Source organism: Mastigoproctus giganteus, chromosome 4 (assembly GCF_048544385.1).
Source record: "Mastigoproctus giganteus isolate SK-2022 chromosome 4, ASM4854438v1, whole genome shotgun sequence".
Taxonomy (NCBI): domain Eukaryota; kingdom Metazoa; phylum Arthropoda; class Arachnida; order Uropygi; family Thelyphonidae; genus Mastigoproctus; species Mastigoproctus giganteus.
In genome coordinates, this window is record NC_143578.1 from 104,159,972 (window position 1) to 104,178,823 (window position 18,852).

At 36.8% G+C, this 18,852-nt stretch overlaps 1 protein-coding gene across 1 annotated transcript in view; it reads right to left on the reverse strand.

Annotated features, from left to right (window-relative positions):
• Positions 1-18,852, reverse strand: part of LOC150086960 (KICSTOR complex protein SZT2-like) — a 1,378,951-nt gene that overhangs the window by 802,917 nt on the left and 557,182 nt on the right. The window contains exon 31 of the mRNA XM_090372336.1: positions 703-1,491. Coding sequence (XP_090228462.1) covers positions 703-1,491 — 789 coding nt within the window. The remainder of the gene's footprint in view (positions 1-702; positions 1,492-18,852) is intronic.

Consider the following 18,852-nt stretch of genomic DNA (forward strand, 5'->3'; position numbering starts at 1 on the left):
CTATGGTTGTCACTGGTGATGAGAGTTGGATATATGGGTATGACCCAGAAACCTAGCAACAATCATCCCAGTGGAACGTCTTTGCCCCAACTGAAGAAAGCCTGACAAGTGAGGAGCAATGTGAAGTCCATGCTGATCTGTTTTTTTTGGATATTGACAGGATTGTACATAAGGGAGTCGTTCCTCCTGGCCAGACCGTCAGCGCAAAGTTTAATTATGATGTTCTGAGGCAGTTAAGGGAAAGTGTCAAGAGGAAACATCCAGAGAAGTGGCACACAAAGAACTGGGTCCTTCATCATTACAACACGCTGGCCAACACATTTCTTGCTGTGGAACAGTTTTTGGCATCCAATAACATGACAATTGTCCCCATCCCCTTATTTTTTAGACTTAGCCCCCTGCAACTTCTTCCTCTTCCCAAGGATGAAAATCAAGCTGAAGGGGTTAAATATTTGATAGCATAGAGGGTAACCAAACTGAATCGCAGGCAGTGCTGAACACTATGACGAAGAAGGACTATCAGGACACATTCAATTCATGGGAGAAGTGCTGGGATCATGTTTACACTATAAAGGGGACTACTTCGAAGGTGAATAAGACCCAGGGCAAGCCTAATTTATTTTATAAATACATTTCGGGAACTTTTGGGTAGGACCTCGTATATTTACAAAAGCACATTAGATTATTATTCATAAATCTTACCTCTGACGGTGAACTAGATTCTAAAGGTACTTCTATCTGTTCTGAATTTCTATCCACAGGTAGCTGTTTCAAATTATTTCCTGAACTTGGAAGACAATGGGATTCCACACTAGATTGTTGTTCAAGTGTTTGTTCTCCATAATGCAGTTTATCAATTCTATTGTTAGTACTTTCCACAGTTGAGGAAATATGACCGAGGAAAAGAGGAAACTCGCCAGGTGCCGAATGGCCAGTTTTGGAAGATGGGACCATTTTTGTTTTCTCTCTTGCTAGGACTGGAGGCTCTGAAGATGCCCGAACCTCTCTGTGCCGTTCTCGCAAAAACTTAGAAGGCTGTTTCCTATTGATTCTGACTTTAATCTGTTTTATATCTTCTCCATCTTCTGTTTCACTTTCATCTTCATGAGCAATCTCTATATGTCTTATTGGATCTCTCAAATTCCCCCATATATGACTGTCTTGTATATCTTCTGGTGACTGCAGTAAATGGGAAATATGGGCATCATCAACAACACTGTTATCACTTGGCCTTCTCAAGAAATGTCTCGAATCCTTCCCACTAAATCCTGAAGAAAATTCTGCCTCTGTACTGATATTCTTAAGTTCAGTACTATCATCACAGTGAGGGTTTTGCTGTATAATAAGACATTTGCTTGCAACTCCTAAAGGTGGAATAAGAGAACCACAAGATCGCCTCTGTTGCTCTGCAGTTTCTGCATCTAAAACTAGGTAATAGAAATCTTCCTCCTTATTTAAGCGATATCCAGGTGGGGCCATGCGTTGAAATTCCTGAAAGTTTTTTGAACATCTCAGTTATATGCAAACAATTCGGAAAATCAAATAACATAAAAATAATTTTTTTTATATATATATATATTTTTTTCAGAAAGCTGTAAAGAAAACCATTATCTATTTATTATTATTATTTAATTTGAATATGAATATTTTGAAAGTTAAATAATTGTTATGTATGTTAAACTAGATAATCCTTATTTAAAAACTAAATAAATTCAAAATAAAAAATAACAAAATTAATGGGATTTGTTCAACTTTATAATGAATAATTTATTTTTTGTTTTTAATATAATTAATATATTTTTTTATCCTTTTACAAAATTATTTATTAACTTAAAATTGAAAATGAACTTGAGTTGCTCAAGTTAACAAAATAATGAAAACTTCACTAACACATGACATAACCTTAAGTGAATAAATCTTTATTGCCCTTGGGGGGGGGGGGGTTATACTTAGGTACAAGGGATTTACTTGAAATTTCAAAACTGCTTTCAATGGTAGCAGAGAAAACATAACTCACAAAGTAGCAAATCAAGTTTATTTGATATAAAAAAAAGGGATTAAACCATATTATGGCAGACAATTTCAGGGTTTTTTACAAAAAAGGTGCTCCACTTTTAAATGCATAAATTTTCCAAAACATACATCAGTGATCAATGTGTGCTTGGTGTCTCTGATTTCAGCAACAGTGTTATAATGTGCTGCCACTAAAACTAACTTCATGAAAGCAGTGCTGAGAAAAACAGCATATGAAAAAGATCAGTCAAAGTCATTTCATGTTTTTCGTAAAATGACTTTGCAATTTGAATTTGATTAAAGTCAGCATGAATTCTGGGTAAATTTTCTAGGACAGCAAAGCTCAAGCAGATCCGCAGTAAACATAAACAAATTGGTTAACACAGGTAATTCTCAAACTTTTGTGAAACTGTGACACCCCCCCCCCTTTGATAAATGAATATATGCAATCCTCTAAAGCGGTGTTTCCCAAAGTGGGTCCCACACCCCACACGGGGGAAATTTGATTGTTCAGGGGGGCAATTCAAAAATTGCTCGTCTAGAGTTTAAAACAGCCGCCTACTATGATTTAACTTGTACAAAAGAAGAATTATTGGTATCTCAATTTGAAAGCCGCACTTGAAAGTTTGGAGTAATATCAACTACAGTTTGCTCGGAGAGTATTGCTTACTATGCCTAGTGAAGGAATAGTATGTACTGTATTGGACGATTGCTTATGGCATGCGCAATGTGCAAGCAAAGTGGTTGTCTACTGTAGCCTACCGCAAATTCCCAATGTTATATGAAATAGGTAATTCCTTTCATACAAATGCTCGTTTGGGCGTCGTGACTACATTTTGATAGGTTTGGCGATCTCAGGTTAAAATAAAAAATTACTTTGTCTGCGCACAGAATTATTATTAATGAAGAACCATGATACACAATGGTATGTATCTGTCGTATGTGTATATTTCTGTGGTCTCAGCAAATAAGCAAATAAGTCCAAAAACTCGAATTTGCAGGAGAGGAAAAATAAACTTCACACTCTCATATAAACATGCATATATTCGAATATACAAATATTTATTACTCACGCTAAAACTACAATAACGAAGATATCTGCATGTCACATAATAGTAAATAATAAATACTTTATTATAGTGCACTTATCTCATTTTTGACAAATTAGACTTATCTGCTTGTTCACAGAGACCACAGATTTAATAGCCTGAATTCAGTAATTTGTGTGATTTATTCATTCAAAAAGCATACTAATAATTAATTTTGATATATTAAAATAAAATTAAATTAACTTTAATGCATAGTTTATTTTTAGTTTTTGATTTATCTTATATTTATTTCTTTCAGTTGCACAGTAAAATGAGTAGTGCAAGTAAAAAAAAAGTTCGTCAGTATTCAGAGGAATACTTAAAATTTTGTTTCATACCCGCTGTCCATGATCAAAGGTTACCTTTTTGTCTTTTATGCCAACAATGCTTGACCAATGAATCAATGAAGCGAGGTCGTCTTGAGACGCATTTAAAGGCGAAACATAACGCTCATGTAAATTCAGATTTAAATTGCTTTCAAACTTTAAAGAAGAATTTAGAAAAAAGAGCAACAATAAAGTCTCTGTTTATTGTTCATACTGCAACTGTCAATCGTACTCTTGAGGCTAGTTATGAAATTTCTTTACTCATTGCTAAATCTGGGAAAAAATCATACTATAGGAGAGAATTTAATCAAATTCTCTCCTATAGTATGATTAATATCAATATCAGCATTTCTTAAAACAGTTCTGGAAAAAGATGACAAAGACGTGAAAGCTGTGCCACTCAATAACAATACTGTTAGCAGAAGAATAGATGAAATGAGTGAAGATATTGAAATACAACTTGTTGGAAAGCTGAAAACAAGAAAATTCTCAGTGCAAATGGATGAATCAACTTTGAGAGACAGTGAAGTCGTACTGATAACTTATGTAAGATATATTGATAAAGGTAATTTTGCTGAAGAAATGTTATTCTGTAAATCATTAGAGAGCATCACTACCTCCAAAGATATATATATAATAAGCTAAAAAATTACTTAGATGACAATAATATACCAATGAAAAATATAACATCTTGTGCTGCAGATGGTGCTCCTAATATGATGGGCAAGAAAAATGGCTGCTTAAAATTGATGAAAGATGAGAATCCAGAAATGCTTCTTGTGCATTGTGTTATTCATAGGGAAAACTTGGTAGCTAAAAATATTTTGCCTGTTCTTAATAAAGTACTAAAATCAGTTATAAAGTGTGCCAATGCTATTAAAGGTAATGCCAAATGTGAGCGTCTCTTCAAGCTTTTTTGTGAAGAACAAAATGCAGACCATGTGAGACGTTTACTTCACACTGAAGTAAGGTGGCTCTCGAAAGGGAACTGCTTGAAAAGATTTATGGAACTATTTGATACTATTATTGACTTTTTAAGTGACAAATCTGAAATGAAGCATCTGTTAATGGTCAATGGTGAAGCATCTGTTAATGGTCAATGGTAAAGCATTTGTGAGTTATTTAGCCGATATCTTTGAAAAACTAAATATATTAAATAAACAACTTCAAGGAACAAATAAAACTCTCGTCGATGTAAAAGCGAAGACGTTTGGTTTCATTACATTTATTGAATTATGTCAAAAATATATTTGTAACAAAAATTTTGAACAGTTTCGTTGGCTGCAAAAATGTGAAGTGACTGATACCGCTGTACTTGTTATTGTCGATCATCTGAAAATTCTGTCCGCTGATTTAAAAGGTTTTCTGATTTAAAACAAATTGATTTTCCAACCTGGATGATGCAACCAATGTTAGTGGATTTGTCTGGATGTATCAATGCAGTACCAAGAAAAACTCTCAGAAATGAAAAATGATGGGTCAGTTAAAACTTTATTCAATATAAAAGGGGCGATGACATGGCTTTGTGATGAAACAGAAATTAAATTCCCAAATTCAACCAACTTTGCAAGAGAGCTATTGTTACCATTTCCATCTTCATATTTAGCTGAATGTGGATTTAGTGCCATAAATGATTTGTTACTAAAGAAAAGAAATCGACTGGATATCACAAAACAGGGAGACTTGAGACTGAAGCTGACTAAATTGGAGCCCAATATAAAATCTCTCTGCGGCAAGCATCAAGCACAAGGGTCTCACTAAATTTAGGGCACTCATCTAGAAGTGACTTCACATGGAATGTTGAAATTATTAAACAATTAAATAATAATTACTAAAAATTAAAATATTATAGAAAAATCTTTCATATAAATTATTTTGTACTTGAATTTTAGTTGTCTATTATATGTTTTGAAAATTTACTCACTGTTTTTTCTTAATAATTTCTTAATGATTTCTTCCTAAAACCTAAGTCTTGTGTCCTGAACAAGTTGTAATTAGGCTTCATTTAGGGAATAATTCAATTTTTGAATATAAAAAATATGTATATGTTACATAGGGGGCATCAGAATTTTAGAAAGACTTAGGTGGGGCATGGTAAAAAAAGGTTGGGAAACACCGCTCTAAAGTGACATATGGATTGGAGTTACCTCCCCATGCACCATCCATAAATAAAACTACTGATTTCAGTTGGGTTAGATTTCAACAAGAAATAAATATGCCAATTATTTTTAATAATAAAATTTGAACCTATATATCAAACAAAATAATAACAGAAACCTACAATTTTATAAAATAAAACTTACAAAAAAGCTAATCACATCTCAAACGTTAAGCAAAGCTTATAAACATTTTATGACCCTACCCTCCCACAATTGTGATCCACAGTTTGAGAGCCCTGAGTTAAAAAAGTTTGAAATTATTGGGTCCACCATCAACAAAAAATAATGACCACAACAACAGAAAACATTGCATGTGATCAGCATGCACTGTTGAAAAAATCTGAAAAACAATTTCTCCAATTATGATATATAATCAATGTGCAGGACCACTAAAAAAGGAGTTAAACTGTATACAAAAAAAATTCAATCCTACGACTTGCATTGAAGTCATAAGGTATCCAAATTTATTTCTCACAAAATAATCGAGGTATATGTGCGGGACTACCTTTCATCTAACTGCCAATTAGTTCTGAATATTTTCAGAAGATGGCAGCACCTTAAACAATATACTCTGTTATAATAGTTATAAATGGTGTCCTTCACTCATCAAGAAGACATACACACAAAAAGGCAATCATATCAACTTGTGTGATGCACTGCTCACTTTAGAGGCTGCAGTGAATGGATCTTTCTTTTCCTTGATTGTCACAATGGATCAGACATGGGTTCCACTCTTCAATCCAGAAACATCAGTCTGTTCAATGGAAACACACTGATTCATCACTACCCAAAAAGTTCCATGTTGCTACAAGTGTAGGAAAAATTATGGTTGCTGTTTTCTAGGATATTGATGGAACAATCCTTATGCATTGTGTACCCAAGGACATTAAGTGACAGGAAACTCATATGAAGAAATTCTGAAGAAAACGTTTTTACCACTTCAGAAAAAAAAATCTACACAGACTGAATAACATTTGTTTCCTTAAGGAAAATGCTTCACCCCATAGTTCTGGAAATGTGCAAAATTTTTTTAAACAAAAAACATTCAGGTTATCCCACATCCTCCATACTCACCTGACCTTGCACTTAGTGATGTTTGCTTGTTCCCAACAATGAGGGATACTCTTTGTCACAGATTTCCTAGCTAACAAGCAGCTGTTTCTGCCATTTACCAGTGGGCTGAACATCCCTCCAAAAAAAAAATACGCTGAAAAGTGAGGCAAGTGTCACCCCTGTATCGTGGGTGTACTTAATAAGAAATAAATTAAGAAACCTTATAACTTGAACGTATCTCGTACCAATTCTTGCTTGAGTGACAGAGATGGGAGAGTTGAATTTTGTGGTCCATTTCTGAATTTCTTGGAGAACATTCATGCCGATGGAAGGAAACCCATGCTGATGGAGAAAACCAATTTCCAGCCAAATGGACTATGTTAAAAAGCAGCATATGCATATATGGGCAAAGAAAACAATTTGTTATATAATGTAAACTCGACTGAACCCATAGATGTGCAAAATCTTGTGTTTCATCTAATTGTATCATTGGACCAATTTTTTCAACAAATTGGTTTCTGCTTTATTATTTGAATCTCTTATCCAATTCCTGGATGTGAATTCTGACCAAAGATTTTTTCAATACAATGGGAGCTTAACTGCACACAGAAAATAACATTATAACTGTTCTCGGTGAGATTAGGACCATGTTTTCTCATTTCCTGTTTGCGAGATCTTACAAAAGTCTTTTACCTTTGTCAGGTCTCTCAATTTGTATACAATAACAGAGTTCTCCAAGAAAGATAAAAACCATAGATGTAATATAATGTTCAAGATTTACCACAAATTAATCATACTGGTTTGTAAGATCTCACAATTTGTATACAATAACAGAGTTATACAAGAAACAGAAACCATAGAAGGAATATAATGTTCAAGAGTTACCACAAGTTAATCATATTGGGTTGATTAATTGAAACAGTGCATCATAATGGACTACAGAACTGATCATCAAAGGAACACATTACATCGAAACATGGAATAGATATAAAAAAAAATAAAGTGTACAAAAAAAAGTTATCGTAGACAATATTATGAATTAATCATAATAGTTAATCACATTACTTAACTCTATCAGCAGTGAGTTTGTACATGTGAGAGGGTAGACTACAGCGCAATTTAAATACTGGCAACTATATTTTGTGATTATTTTTGTGGAATTTTAAAATTGTGTATAAATGGAAACTTTGTTCTAATTATTTTGATTTTATTACCCAACACTACAATAAAGTTCTATCTATTCTGAAATTCTAAGAAAGATAACTGTTTAAAATTACTACTTCCTGCATTTGTAACACGGGATTCCATACTAGATTCTGGTTAAGGTGTTTCGTCTTCATAAAGTAGTTCATCAATAGTAAAAAAAGTACTATTGCTAGTACTTTCTGTAGTTGAAGAAATATGACTGAGGAAAACAGGAAACTTGCCAGTTGGTGAATGGCCAATTTTAAAATAGGGGATAATTTTTGTTTTCTTTCTTGCTAGGAATGAAGGCTCTGATGAAGCTTAAAACCGCTCTGATGCACAAATTCCAAAGTTTGGATTTTTTCTGAAGTTTGTCAAAAATCAAATGAGAATTTCAAAAAATATATATAAATAAAACTGGTCATAATTTTTTTATGTAACAATATCCTCTATTTATGCATCACTTGATTCAATTTTATCAACTTCTGCATCTGTATACAACACAAATTCGTCAAACTCTTCTTTTGTAAAATTAAATGAGGTCAAGAGGTGAAACCTTCTCATAGAAGATTTCAACTGTTGAGAGATAAGAGATGGCAGTACATACTAAAAAAATTTCAAGACAATTCACTCATTAATGGGCATGCAGTTTGAAGTAACCTTCAAAACGTATATCTATGAACTTCTGCTAAAAATTATAACTAACCCTGATGGGTAAATCAACATGAGTAACAGGGCCAAAAATAGAAATATGTATATATAATAATAAGACACATCTATAAATGAAGTAAACCACACCACTTGGCTCATAGTACAAAATTTGATCATTACTGTCACCAGTTAATTGGAGGGTTTTTTTTTTTTTTTTTTTTTTTTTATGTGAACCCCAAACACGAGAGGTATTAGAACCTATAGTACTTAGTACAGTGCTTGGGTTCGAGGTTGAGAAGACAAAAGAAGATATTTGTTGACATTGGACTTGAACTTCTGTAGATTGTAATTTTCAGGAAATACGTATGAAGGACAGTTGTTCCAGAAAACGGCAGTTGAATGAATAAATGAGGAAGATGAAAAGTTGGTTCTGTGGGTTTGAAGTTGGACAGTAAATGGATGTTCGCTGGTGGCGGCATGTGTTCGGACGGTTTTGAAAGAGAGAGTGGGAATTATAGAAGCCAATTCAGAAGAACAGTGCCCATGGAAGTATATGTAGAAGAGGCATGCAGCAGAAACAGTATGTCCATGAGAAAGCGAGTGGAGAGACTCTGTTAGAGAAGAATCATTAATTAACCTAACTCCCCTCTTCTAAATGGAATTTAGAAGCCTGAGAGAGGTTTTGGGGGCACCACCCCAGATGTGGGAACAATATTCCATGGCAGGGCGGATTTGCGATTTATACAAAGTGAGCAGATGTTTGGAAGAAAAGTAACGCCGAGAGCGAAAGAGAAAACCAAGTTTTTTAGATGTAGAGGAAGCAATATTTGTAATGTGCTTGTGCCAAGAGAGATTAGAAGTCAGGGTAATCCCCAAAAGAGATATATCATTTTGCCTAGAAATCGGAGTGTCACTAAAAATAAGCATAGGAGCAGAAGAATCCTTTTTGCGAGACATAAGACAAGAGTTTTAGAAGGGTTGAAATCAACTAAGTTGTCTTTACCCCACTGGAGAATTACATGAAGATTGGCATTTAAGGAATTGGTAGCAGATTTTCGAGAAGTTGAAGCTGATTGAGCAGGACAAGTTTTCTCAAAATGGAAAGTGGAATGCAATGTGCTATCATCAGCAAAACTATGTATAGGATTTCCAGTAAATGGAAGAACGTCATTAATATACAAGAGGAAAAGAGTGGGGGAAAGAACTGAACGTTGGGGGACACAGGCATTAGTGGAGAAGTTAGAAGACAGAGAGCCATCTACCATCACCCTAAGTGAGTGATCAGAGAGAAAACTGGATAACCAATTACAAAAAACAGTTGGCAAACCATAAGATGGAAGCTTGTTTAGAAGACCTTTATGCCAAACATGATCAAAAGCCTTTGAGATGTCAAGAGCAACTACTTGTGTTTCACTGAACCTTTCCACTGAATTAGTCTATAAATGGGTAACATAAGCCAAAATATCACCAGTGGATCGACACGGAATCCATACCGGCGATCGTTGATCTATGGAAGGTTTCTAGGTAGTTTAAGAGTTGGTGGTTAATTGATTTCTCCATTACTTTAGAAAGAGTAGAAGTAATTGCAATGGGACGATAATTGGATGGGAGGGATTTGTCACCCTTTTTAGGAACTGGCTGGATATGAGCAAATTTCCAAGCAGAAAGAAAAACATCTTTGGAATAAGAAAGTGAAAAAAGGTGGCAAAGAATAGGAGTAAGTTCAGGAGCACAGGTTTTGAGAACAAGTGGAGAAATACCATCAGGACCTGGAGCTTTATTAGCATCAAGATTCATCAAAATCCTTCTGATATCCTTTTGACGGAAGACCACACAAGGCATTGAATGCAGCGTGTTGGGAATGGTGGGAGGTGTTTTACCAAGATCATTAATACATGAGCTGGAAGAAAAATGGGATGCTAGCAGGTCAGCTTTATCCTTAGCTGAAGTGACAACAGAACCTTCTGGTTTGGACAGAGATGGACAAAAGTTGCAGCCAATAGCTTTGGCAAGAGACCAGAATGCTTGGCTACCATTAGGGCAAGAAGCAACTTTTCTACTCTTAGCCTGTTCAAACTCTAGTTTGGACTGATTAATAACTGCTTTACAATTGTTGCGAGCTTTGGTGTAGGCAGAAAATGAAACTGAAGAAATAGAAACAAGCCAATTACGATAGGCAACATTCTTCTCTTGAACTGCCTTAGCACATTTATTGGAAAACCAAGGTTTAGTTAAAGGACGACATTTTAAAGTGGAGTGTGGGATAAAGGATTCCATTCCTGCAAGAATAATTTCACTGACACGATCTGAGCAAACGTTGACATCGGAAGTTTTGAAACAGTAATCCGACCATGGAAAAGAAGAAAAGAAGTCTCACAGGTCATCCCATTTTGCATTCTTGTAATGCCAAACAACATGAGGTTGGGAATGGCCTTAAGATAAAAGTTCCATTGGAGAAGAGACAATCACCAAGTTGTGATCTGAAGTGCCTAAAGGACCTCTCACTTCAGCCGTGTACTTAGAAGGGTTGTTTGTGAGAAAAAGATCAAGCATATTGGCTGTATGATTAGGATTGTCCGGTATTTTTGTAGGTAAATGAACAATCTGTGCAAGGTCATTAGTAATTGCAAAAGCCTCAGCATCTCAACCTGCTGGGTCGGTGTGACTAGAAAACAGAAGCCAGTTGGAGTTGTGAACATTAAAATCACCAAGGAAAATTATCTCACTGTTAGGAAAGTTGGACTGGAGAAAGTCAAGTTGCAAAGAGAGGAAGACAAAGAGCTCCAAGTGATTAGTGGATTTGGGAGAATGGTAGAGACAACAGATGAATTTGACACAATGAGGTAGAGAGATTTTAAGCCAGAAAAGATGAAAGAGAGGAGATTCCAAATTGCCAAGTCTCTGACAGCGAATATCAGAATGGACATATGCACAAGTACCACCTTTGAGGCGAAAGGAATCATTCAGCAAATAATTTGGGCATCTGATATGAGCAGTAGTTGAATCAACCGATAACTGAGATTCTGTCAAAAAAAGTACATGGGGTTTGGCAGACTGCAAGTGGAAATGGACATCGTTGAGATTAGAATTGAGACCACGTATATTTGTGAAATGAATTAGGACATTCTTGGGAGGTTTAGATCTTTTCACAGATAAGCTTGCTCTAATAGTCTGCCAATTCATGGTGTATTCAATAGTAAGAAAAAGTAGGTGGAACATGCTGTTTGAAGTAATGAAATTTTTGGATATGGCGTACACGTGGTAACAATATACCCAGATCCTTGACATAACGTGGTCTCGACAATGCTCCCCGCATACACACTACTCAGACTCCCTCCAGTCACTATCTGGCAGAGTAGAGGTAGCAAGATTATTCACTGGCTGATCCGGAAGCCTTTTAGAGAGTTACCAATAGGTTCTGTCAGGTGTTCTAACTAGCGGCCAGCCTGCGAACACCGTTTTAGAGCGGTACCCACGAAATGTAAGGAATATTGGATCTCACCATGACGTTCATCATAACCTCAAAAGTCATCAATCATACTGCATGATGGAAGAGATAGGGAAGGGTTGACTGGAAGTTAGCTCTAGAGACTAAACATGGGTTCCATCACTTCAAGCCTCCAATAAGCAAAGTGGTGGTATTTCACCAGTTGATGAGAGTCATCTACCACCTAGTACTGCCTGGTAACATAGAGGGGCGGCATTCCTCCATGTGGTCTGGGCACCACATCTCGACCTCTGCTTACATTGGTTCACACCTGGGTGGTCATCCACCATGTACTTGTGCATGGAGGTTATAACCAGGATTACTAACAGTCCCACCATCATGAAGGTGCAAGCAGAGTATTTGGCTGTCACAGACCATCCGGACTTTGCCGAAATTGGGTCCACTTGACTTGAGTGTCACCCGAATATCAGTTCCACCAGCATTTTAGACTCCTCCCAGGTAGCAAGTACGGCTTGTCTGGCATTTCTGAGAGAATTTCTGTGAAAACCTCAAGGACCAAAGGTGGAGTGCAAATTAAGAATCCTGGAAAAATTTGGACATAAAGGATCAAAGAGACCTCTTCTACTGAGTGAAGGGCCCTACTGCAAATGAAAGCACTGTGATTTGGTTTCTACTATATTTTTAATTAGTTTTTTTCATAACATTCAGCATGATCTATATGTGTATTTAAACGGTTCAAAAGTACATATATAAATTTGTTTTGCCTATGCAGAAAACACGGTGGATTTTTTTTTTTTTTTTTATGAAAACCACAAACAGGAGAGGTACTAGAACCTATAGTAGTTAGAGCCAAGCTTGGGTTGGAGGCTGAAAAGACGAAAGAAGATATTTGTTGACATTAGACTAGAACTTCTGTAGACTGCAATTTTCAGGAAATACGTATGAAGGAAGGTTGTTCCAGAAAATGGCAGTTGAATCAATAAACAAGGAAGATGAAAAGTTGGTTCTGTGAGTTTGAAGTTGGACAGTAAGGACTGGTGGCAGCACATGTTTGGACTGTTTTGAAAGAGAGCTTGAATTATAGAAGCCAATTCAGAAGAAAAGTGCCCATGGAAGTATCTGTAGAAAAAGCATGCAGCAGAAACAGTACGTCTATGAGACAGAAAGTGCAGAAACTTTGTTAGAGAGGAGGCATTAATTAACCTAACTGCCATCTTCTGAATGGAATTTAGAAGACAGAGAGATTTTTTGGGGGCACTGCCCCAGATGAGGGAACAATATTTCATGGTAGGGAGGATTTGCAATTTGTACAGCGTGAGCAGCTGTTTGTAAGAAAAGTAACACCGAGAGTGAAAGAGAAAACCAAGTTTTTTAGATGCAGAGGAAGCAATATTTGTAATGTGCTTGTGCCAAGAGAGAGATTAGAAGTTAGGGTAATCCCCAAAACAGATATACCATTTTGCCTAGAAATAGGAGTGTCACCAAAGAAAAGCATAAGAGCAGAAGAATGTTTTTTGCGAGATATAAGACAAGACTGGGTTTTAGAAGGATTGCAATCAACTAAGTTGTCTTGCCCCACTGGAAATCAGCATTTAAGGAATTGGTAGCAGATATTCGAGAAGTTGAAGCTGATTGAGCAGGGCAAATTTTCTCAAAACAGGAAGTGGAATGCAATGTGTTATCATCGGCAAAACTATGGATAGAATTCCAGTCAATAGAAGGAGGTCATTAATATACAATAGGAAAAGAGTGGGAGAAAGAAATAAACTTGGGGGAAACCAGCATTAGTGGAGAAGTTAGAAGATAGAGAGCCTTCTACCATCACTCTCAGTGAGTGATCAGAGATAAAACTGGATAACCAATTACAAAAAACAGTTGGCAAACCACAAGATGGAAGCTTATTTAGAAGATGGAAGCTTATTTAGAAGACATTTATGCCAAACACTATTGAAAGCCTTTGAGATGTTGAAAGCAACTGCTTGTGTTTCACCGAACTTTTCCACTGAATTTGTCCATAAATGGGTAACATATGCCAGAATATCACCCAGTGGATCGACACTGGCGGAATCCATACTGGAATTCGTTGATCAGATGGAAGGTTTCTAGGTAATTAAAGAGTTGGCAGTTAATTGGTTTCTCCAATACTTTAGAAAGAGTAGAAGTAATTGCAATGGGGAGATAATTGGATGGGAGGGATTTGTCACCCTTTTTGGGAACTGGCTGGATATGAGCAAATTTCCAAGGAGAAGGAAAAACACCTTTGGAATAAAAAAGTGAAAAAAGGTGGCAAAGAACAAGAGTAAGTTCAGGAGCACAGATGGAGAACAAGTGGAGAAATACCATCAGGACCTGGAGATTTTTTAGCCTCAAGATTCGTCAAAATTCTTTTGACATCCTTTTGACGGAAGACCAGAGGGGGCATTAAATAGAGCGTGTTGGGAATGGTGGGAGGTGTTTTATCAGGATCATTAATACATGAGTTGCAAATAAAATGGGATGTTAACAGGTCAACTTTATCCTTGGCTGAAGTGACAACATAATCATCTTGTTTTGACAGAGGTGGGAGCAAAGATGGGCAAAAGTTGCAGCTAATTGCTTTGGCAAGATACCAGAATGCTTGGCTACGATTAGGGCAAGAAGAAAGTTTTCTACTCTTAGCCTGTTCAAAATCTAGTTTTGACTGATTAATAACTGCTTTTCAATTGTGCGAGCTTTGGTGAAGGCAGAAAATGAAACTGAAAAATTGGAAACAAGCCAATTACGATATGCAATGTTCTTCTCTTGAACAGACTTAGCACATTTATTGGAAAACCAAGGTTTAGATAAAGGGTGAGATTTTAAACTGACACAATCTGAACAAACATTGACATCAAAAGTTTTAAAACAGTAATCCAACCAAGGAACTGACGAAACAAAATCTCACAGGTCATCCCATTTTGCATTCTTGTAATGCCAAACAACACAAGGTTTGGAATAGCCATGAGATAAAGGCTCCATTGGAGAAGAGAGAATCACCAAGTTGTTATCTGAGGTGCCTAAAGGACCACTCACTTCGACCGTGTACTTAGAAGGGTTGTTTGGGAGAAAAAGATCACGTGTGTTGGCTGTATGGTTACGATTGTCTGGGATTCTTGTAGGTAAATGAACAATCTGTTCAAGGTCATTAGTAATTGCAAAAGCCTCAGCATCTCGACCAGCTGGGTTGGTGTAACTAGAAAACGGAAGTCAGCTGGAGTTGTGAACATTAAAATCACCAAGGAAAATTATCTCATTGTAGAAAAGTTGCACTGGAGAAAGTCAAGTTCCATAGAGAGGAAGTCAGAGCTCCAAGTGATTAGGAGAGTTGGGAGAACGGTAGAGACAACAGATGAATTTGACACAATGAGGTAGAGATTGTAAGCCAGAGAAGATTGAAAAGAGTAGATTCCAAATTACCAAGTCTCTGACAGGGAATATCAGAACGGACATATGCACAAGTACCACTTTGAGGCGAAAGGAATCATGCAGCGAATAGTTTGGGCAACTGAGATGAGTAGTGGTTGAATCAATCGATAAATGAGATTCTGTCAGAAAAAGTACATGGGGTTTGGCCGACTAAGTGGAAATGGACATCGTTGAGATCAGAATTGATACCACGTATATTTGTGAAATGAACTAGGAAGTGTCTGTGTGGTTTACATCTTTTGGCAGAAAAGCTTACTCTATTAATTTGACAATTCATGGTGTATTCAAAACTGCTTTTGAATACAACTGCTTTTGTATTCAAAATATATGATATGGCATACATATGGTAAGAACATACCCAGATCCTTGACATAACATGGCCTCGACAATGTGCCCCCCCCACCCCCGCATACACACTACTCGGACTCCCTCCAATCACTATCTGGCATAGTAGTGAGATCGAGATTAAACACTAGCTGATCTGGAAGCCTCCTAGAAAGTTACCAATAGGCTCGGTCCAGTGTACTATCTAGCAGCTGGCCTGTGAACACCATTTTAGAGCTGTACCCTTCAAATGTAAGGAGGATTGGATCTTGTCATGATGTTCATCATAACCTCAAAAGTCATCAGCCATACTGCATGATGGAGGAGATGGTGGAAGGGCTGACCGGTACTTAGCTCTGGAGACTAAGCATGAGTTCCACCACTTCAAGCCTCCAATAAGCAAAGTGGTGGTATTGCACCGGTTGATGAGTCATCTACCACCTAGTATTGCCTGGTAACACAGAGGGGCGGCATTCCTCCATGTGGTGTGAGCACCACACCTCGACCCCTGCTTATGTTGGTTTGCACCTGGGTGGTCACCCACAGTGTGCTTGTGCATTCAGGTTATACCCAGGATTACTAACAGTCCCAGTATCATGAAAGTGCAAGCAGAGGATTTGGCTGTCATAATCCATCCGGACTTCGCCAAAATTGGGTCCACTTGCCTTGAATGTCACCCGAATATCAGTTTCATCAGCGTTTTAGACTCCCAGGTGTGCAAATACAGCTTGACTGGCATATCTGAGAGAATTCTGTGACAACCACAAGGACCAAGTATGCATTAATTTATGCTTTCTAAGATTGTTTCATATATGATTCCTGTTATTTTTAGTTCTATGAAGGTTTTTCTGCAAGGTCTATTTAGGCCATAATACAGCTATCAACATGACATCATCACCTATCACATGGCAGTGTGAAAAATGTTCCTGTAGATTAGAAAGAGATCCGAAGCAGGTTAGATGAGAATTGTTCTATGAGTAGGCTGTGTATGTTCAATTCTACCTCTGGCCAGAGTAACTTCTTTTTTGTCTGTTTCAATGAAAACTAGTGTGTTTTTTTTTTTTGAAAAGCCAAAGCACGAAAGGTATTAGAACCTATAATACTTAGTACTGTGCATGGGCTGGAGGTTGAGAGTGCCACAGTTTCATTTCACATTCAAATTGCAGAAGCGTATTCTGAGACTGGAATGCCAATACAATAAACAGACATTTATGTCTGTTTATTTTTCACAAATTCTTCACACAATGGACCTATAATCAAAAAATAAAACAGAAATATCATGAGGATGTTTTTCGGCATGATCTGCAGATTCATTCCCTGGGATTCCTGTATGACCTGAGATCAAACAGAAGACACCACTCTGGTGGGCTATCAAATGAGACATGCTTATGGTGGTCTATCAAATGAGATCTTATTTTCCTTAATATGGGAGGGGCAAATGAGGCAGTGTTTGTTTTGCAAAGTTCATAGTGCACTCTGTGAGTTGGTATATATTATGCTCTTTTGAATTGACATTTTCTAGTGCAAATTTCATGGCATATAATTCGGTGATATAACTGCTACATTCAATGGAAGAGATAAGGAAACAGTACTATTTAGGAAGGACGACTGCTGCACCCACTTCAGTCTCAGACTTTGAACCATCTGTATAAATTTTAGAAAAGTCTGGATAATTTTGTGAATGAATGAGCGGTATGTAGTTGTTGGATTTGAGGGTTGCTAGACAATGTTTTCCCCATTTCTGATAGTAATCATCACAGTAAGGTATGAAGAAAGTCTACAGGGGGATTTGTATCTAGCCAATCTTGAAGGACACGTTTCCAAGAATATGTCACAATTCTGTTAACTGCTTTAATCACATATTTTTATCTCATCTTTTTAACTTTGGCCTTTTAGCATATTATTCATAATCATCATCAGCCATTTTCAATCCACTGCAGGATGAAGGCCTTTCCAGCAACTTTCCAGTTCCTTCTATTTCGTGCAATGGCCATCCAATTACTACTCACAAACTTGTGAATTTCATCTGTCCAACTCTATTGTTGTTGTCCAGGTTTTCTTCTAGCTCCTCTTGGGTACCATTCTGTTATTTTCTTAGTCTATCTGTGATCACGTCTTCGAGTTATGCGTCCTGCCCAAGACCATTTTAGTTCTTTAGTTTTGATAAGAATGTCCTTTACTTGAGTTTGCTACCTAATCCATGTGTTCCTCTTCCTATCTAACAGTCTGATTCCCAATATAATTCGTTCCATTCTTCGCTGTGTCGTTCTCATCTTCTCTTCCATACTTTTGGCGAGTGCCCAAGTTTCACTTCCATAAGTCATTGGTTCATTATTTTACGTTTCATACAAATTGAGATATTGCTCCTCACTATGTGACTATATTTCTTGAATGCTATCAATCCAAAATTTATTCTTTTCTTGACTTCCAGCCATTTATCATTATTACAGCCAATGATTTGTCCTAGATAAGTATATGACTCCACCTTTTCAATTACTGCTCGTTCAATCATTATATCCTTTTCTGTGGCATACTTGTTCATCATTACTTTTGTTTAACCATATTCATCTTTAGTCTGAAATCCTTACTAACTCTGCATAACTGATGAAGATTTTACTCATATTTTTTGGGATAACAGTCATGGCTTATGATCACAATGTCATCTGCAAATCATAAATGGTTTAGGTACTCTCCATTCAGAATGACTCATTTCTGCGACCAGTCTAATTTTCTGAAAGCTTCCTCACGGGCAGCTGTAAACAACTTTGGAGATATTCTGTCTCCTTGCCAGACTCCTTTCTCAATTTTACATTTGCTACTGTCTTTGTCTAGTCTACTAAAGGAGGTAGCATTCTCATATATTCTCTTCAAAGTGATAATATATGGGGTATCTACGCTTTACCTTTCCAGTGCACAAAACATTGCATTATGCTGTATGCGTTAGCATTAGTAGAGGCATATGATGCAAAAAAGCAAGCTTATGCAGCATCAGCCAAAAAAAAAAAAACATGCTTCCATTTCACTCCTCCATTCGTTCCAAGTACCTGTCCAGCACAGCCTTAAATTTATTTAGGCTATCCACTACCCACAACAAAGGATGGAAGTCTATTCCACCAACCAACCACCCATTGGCTAAAGGCAAATTTCCACACATCTATCCT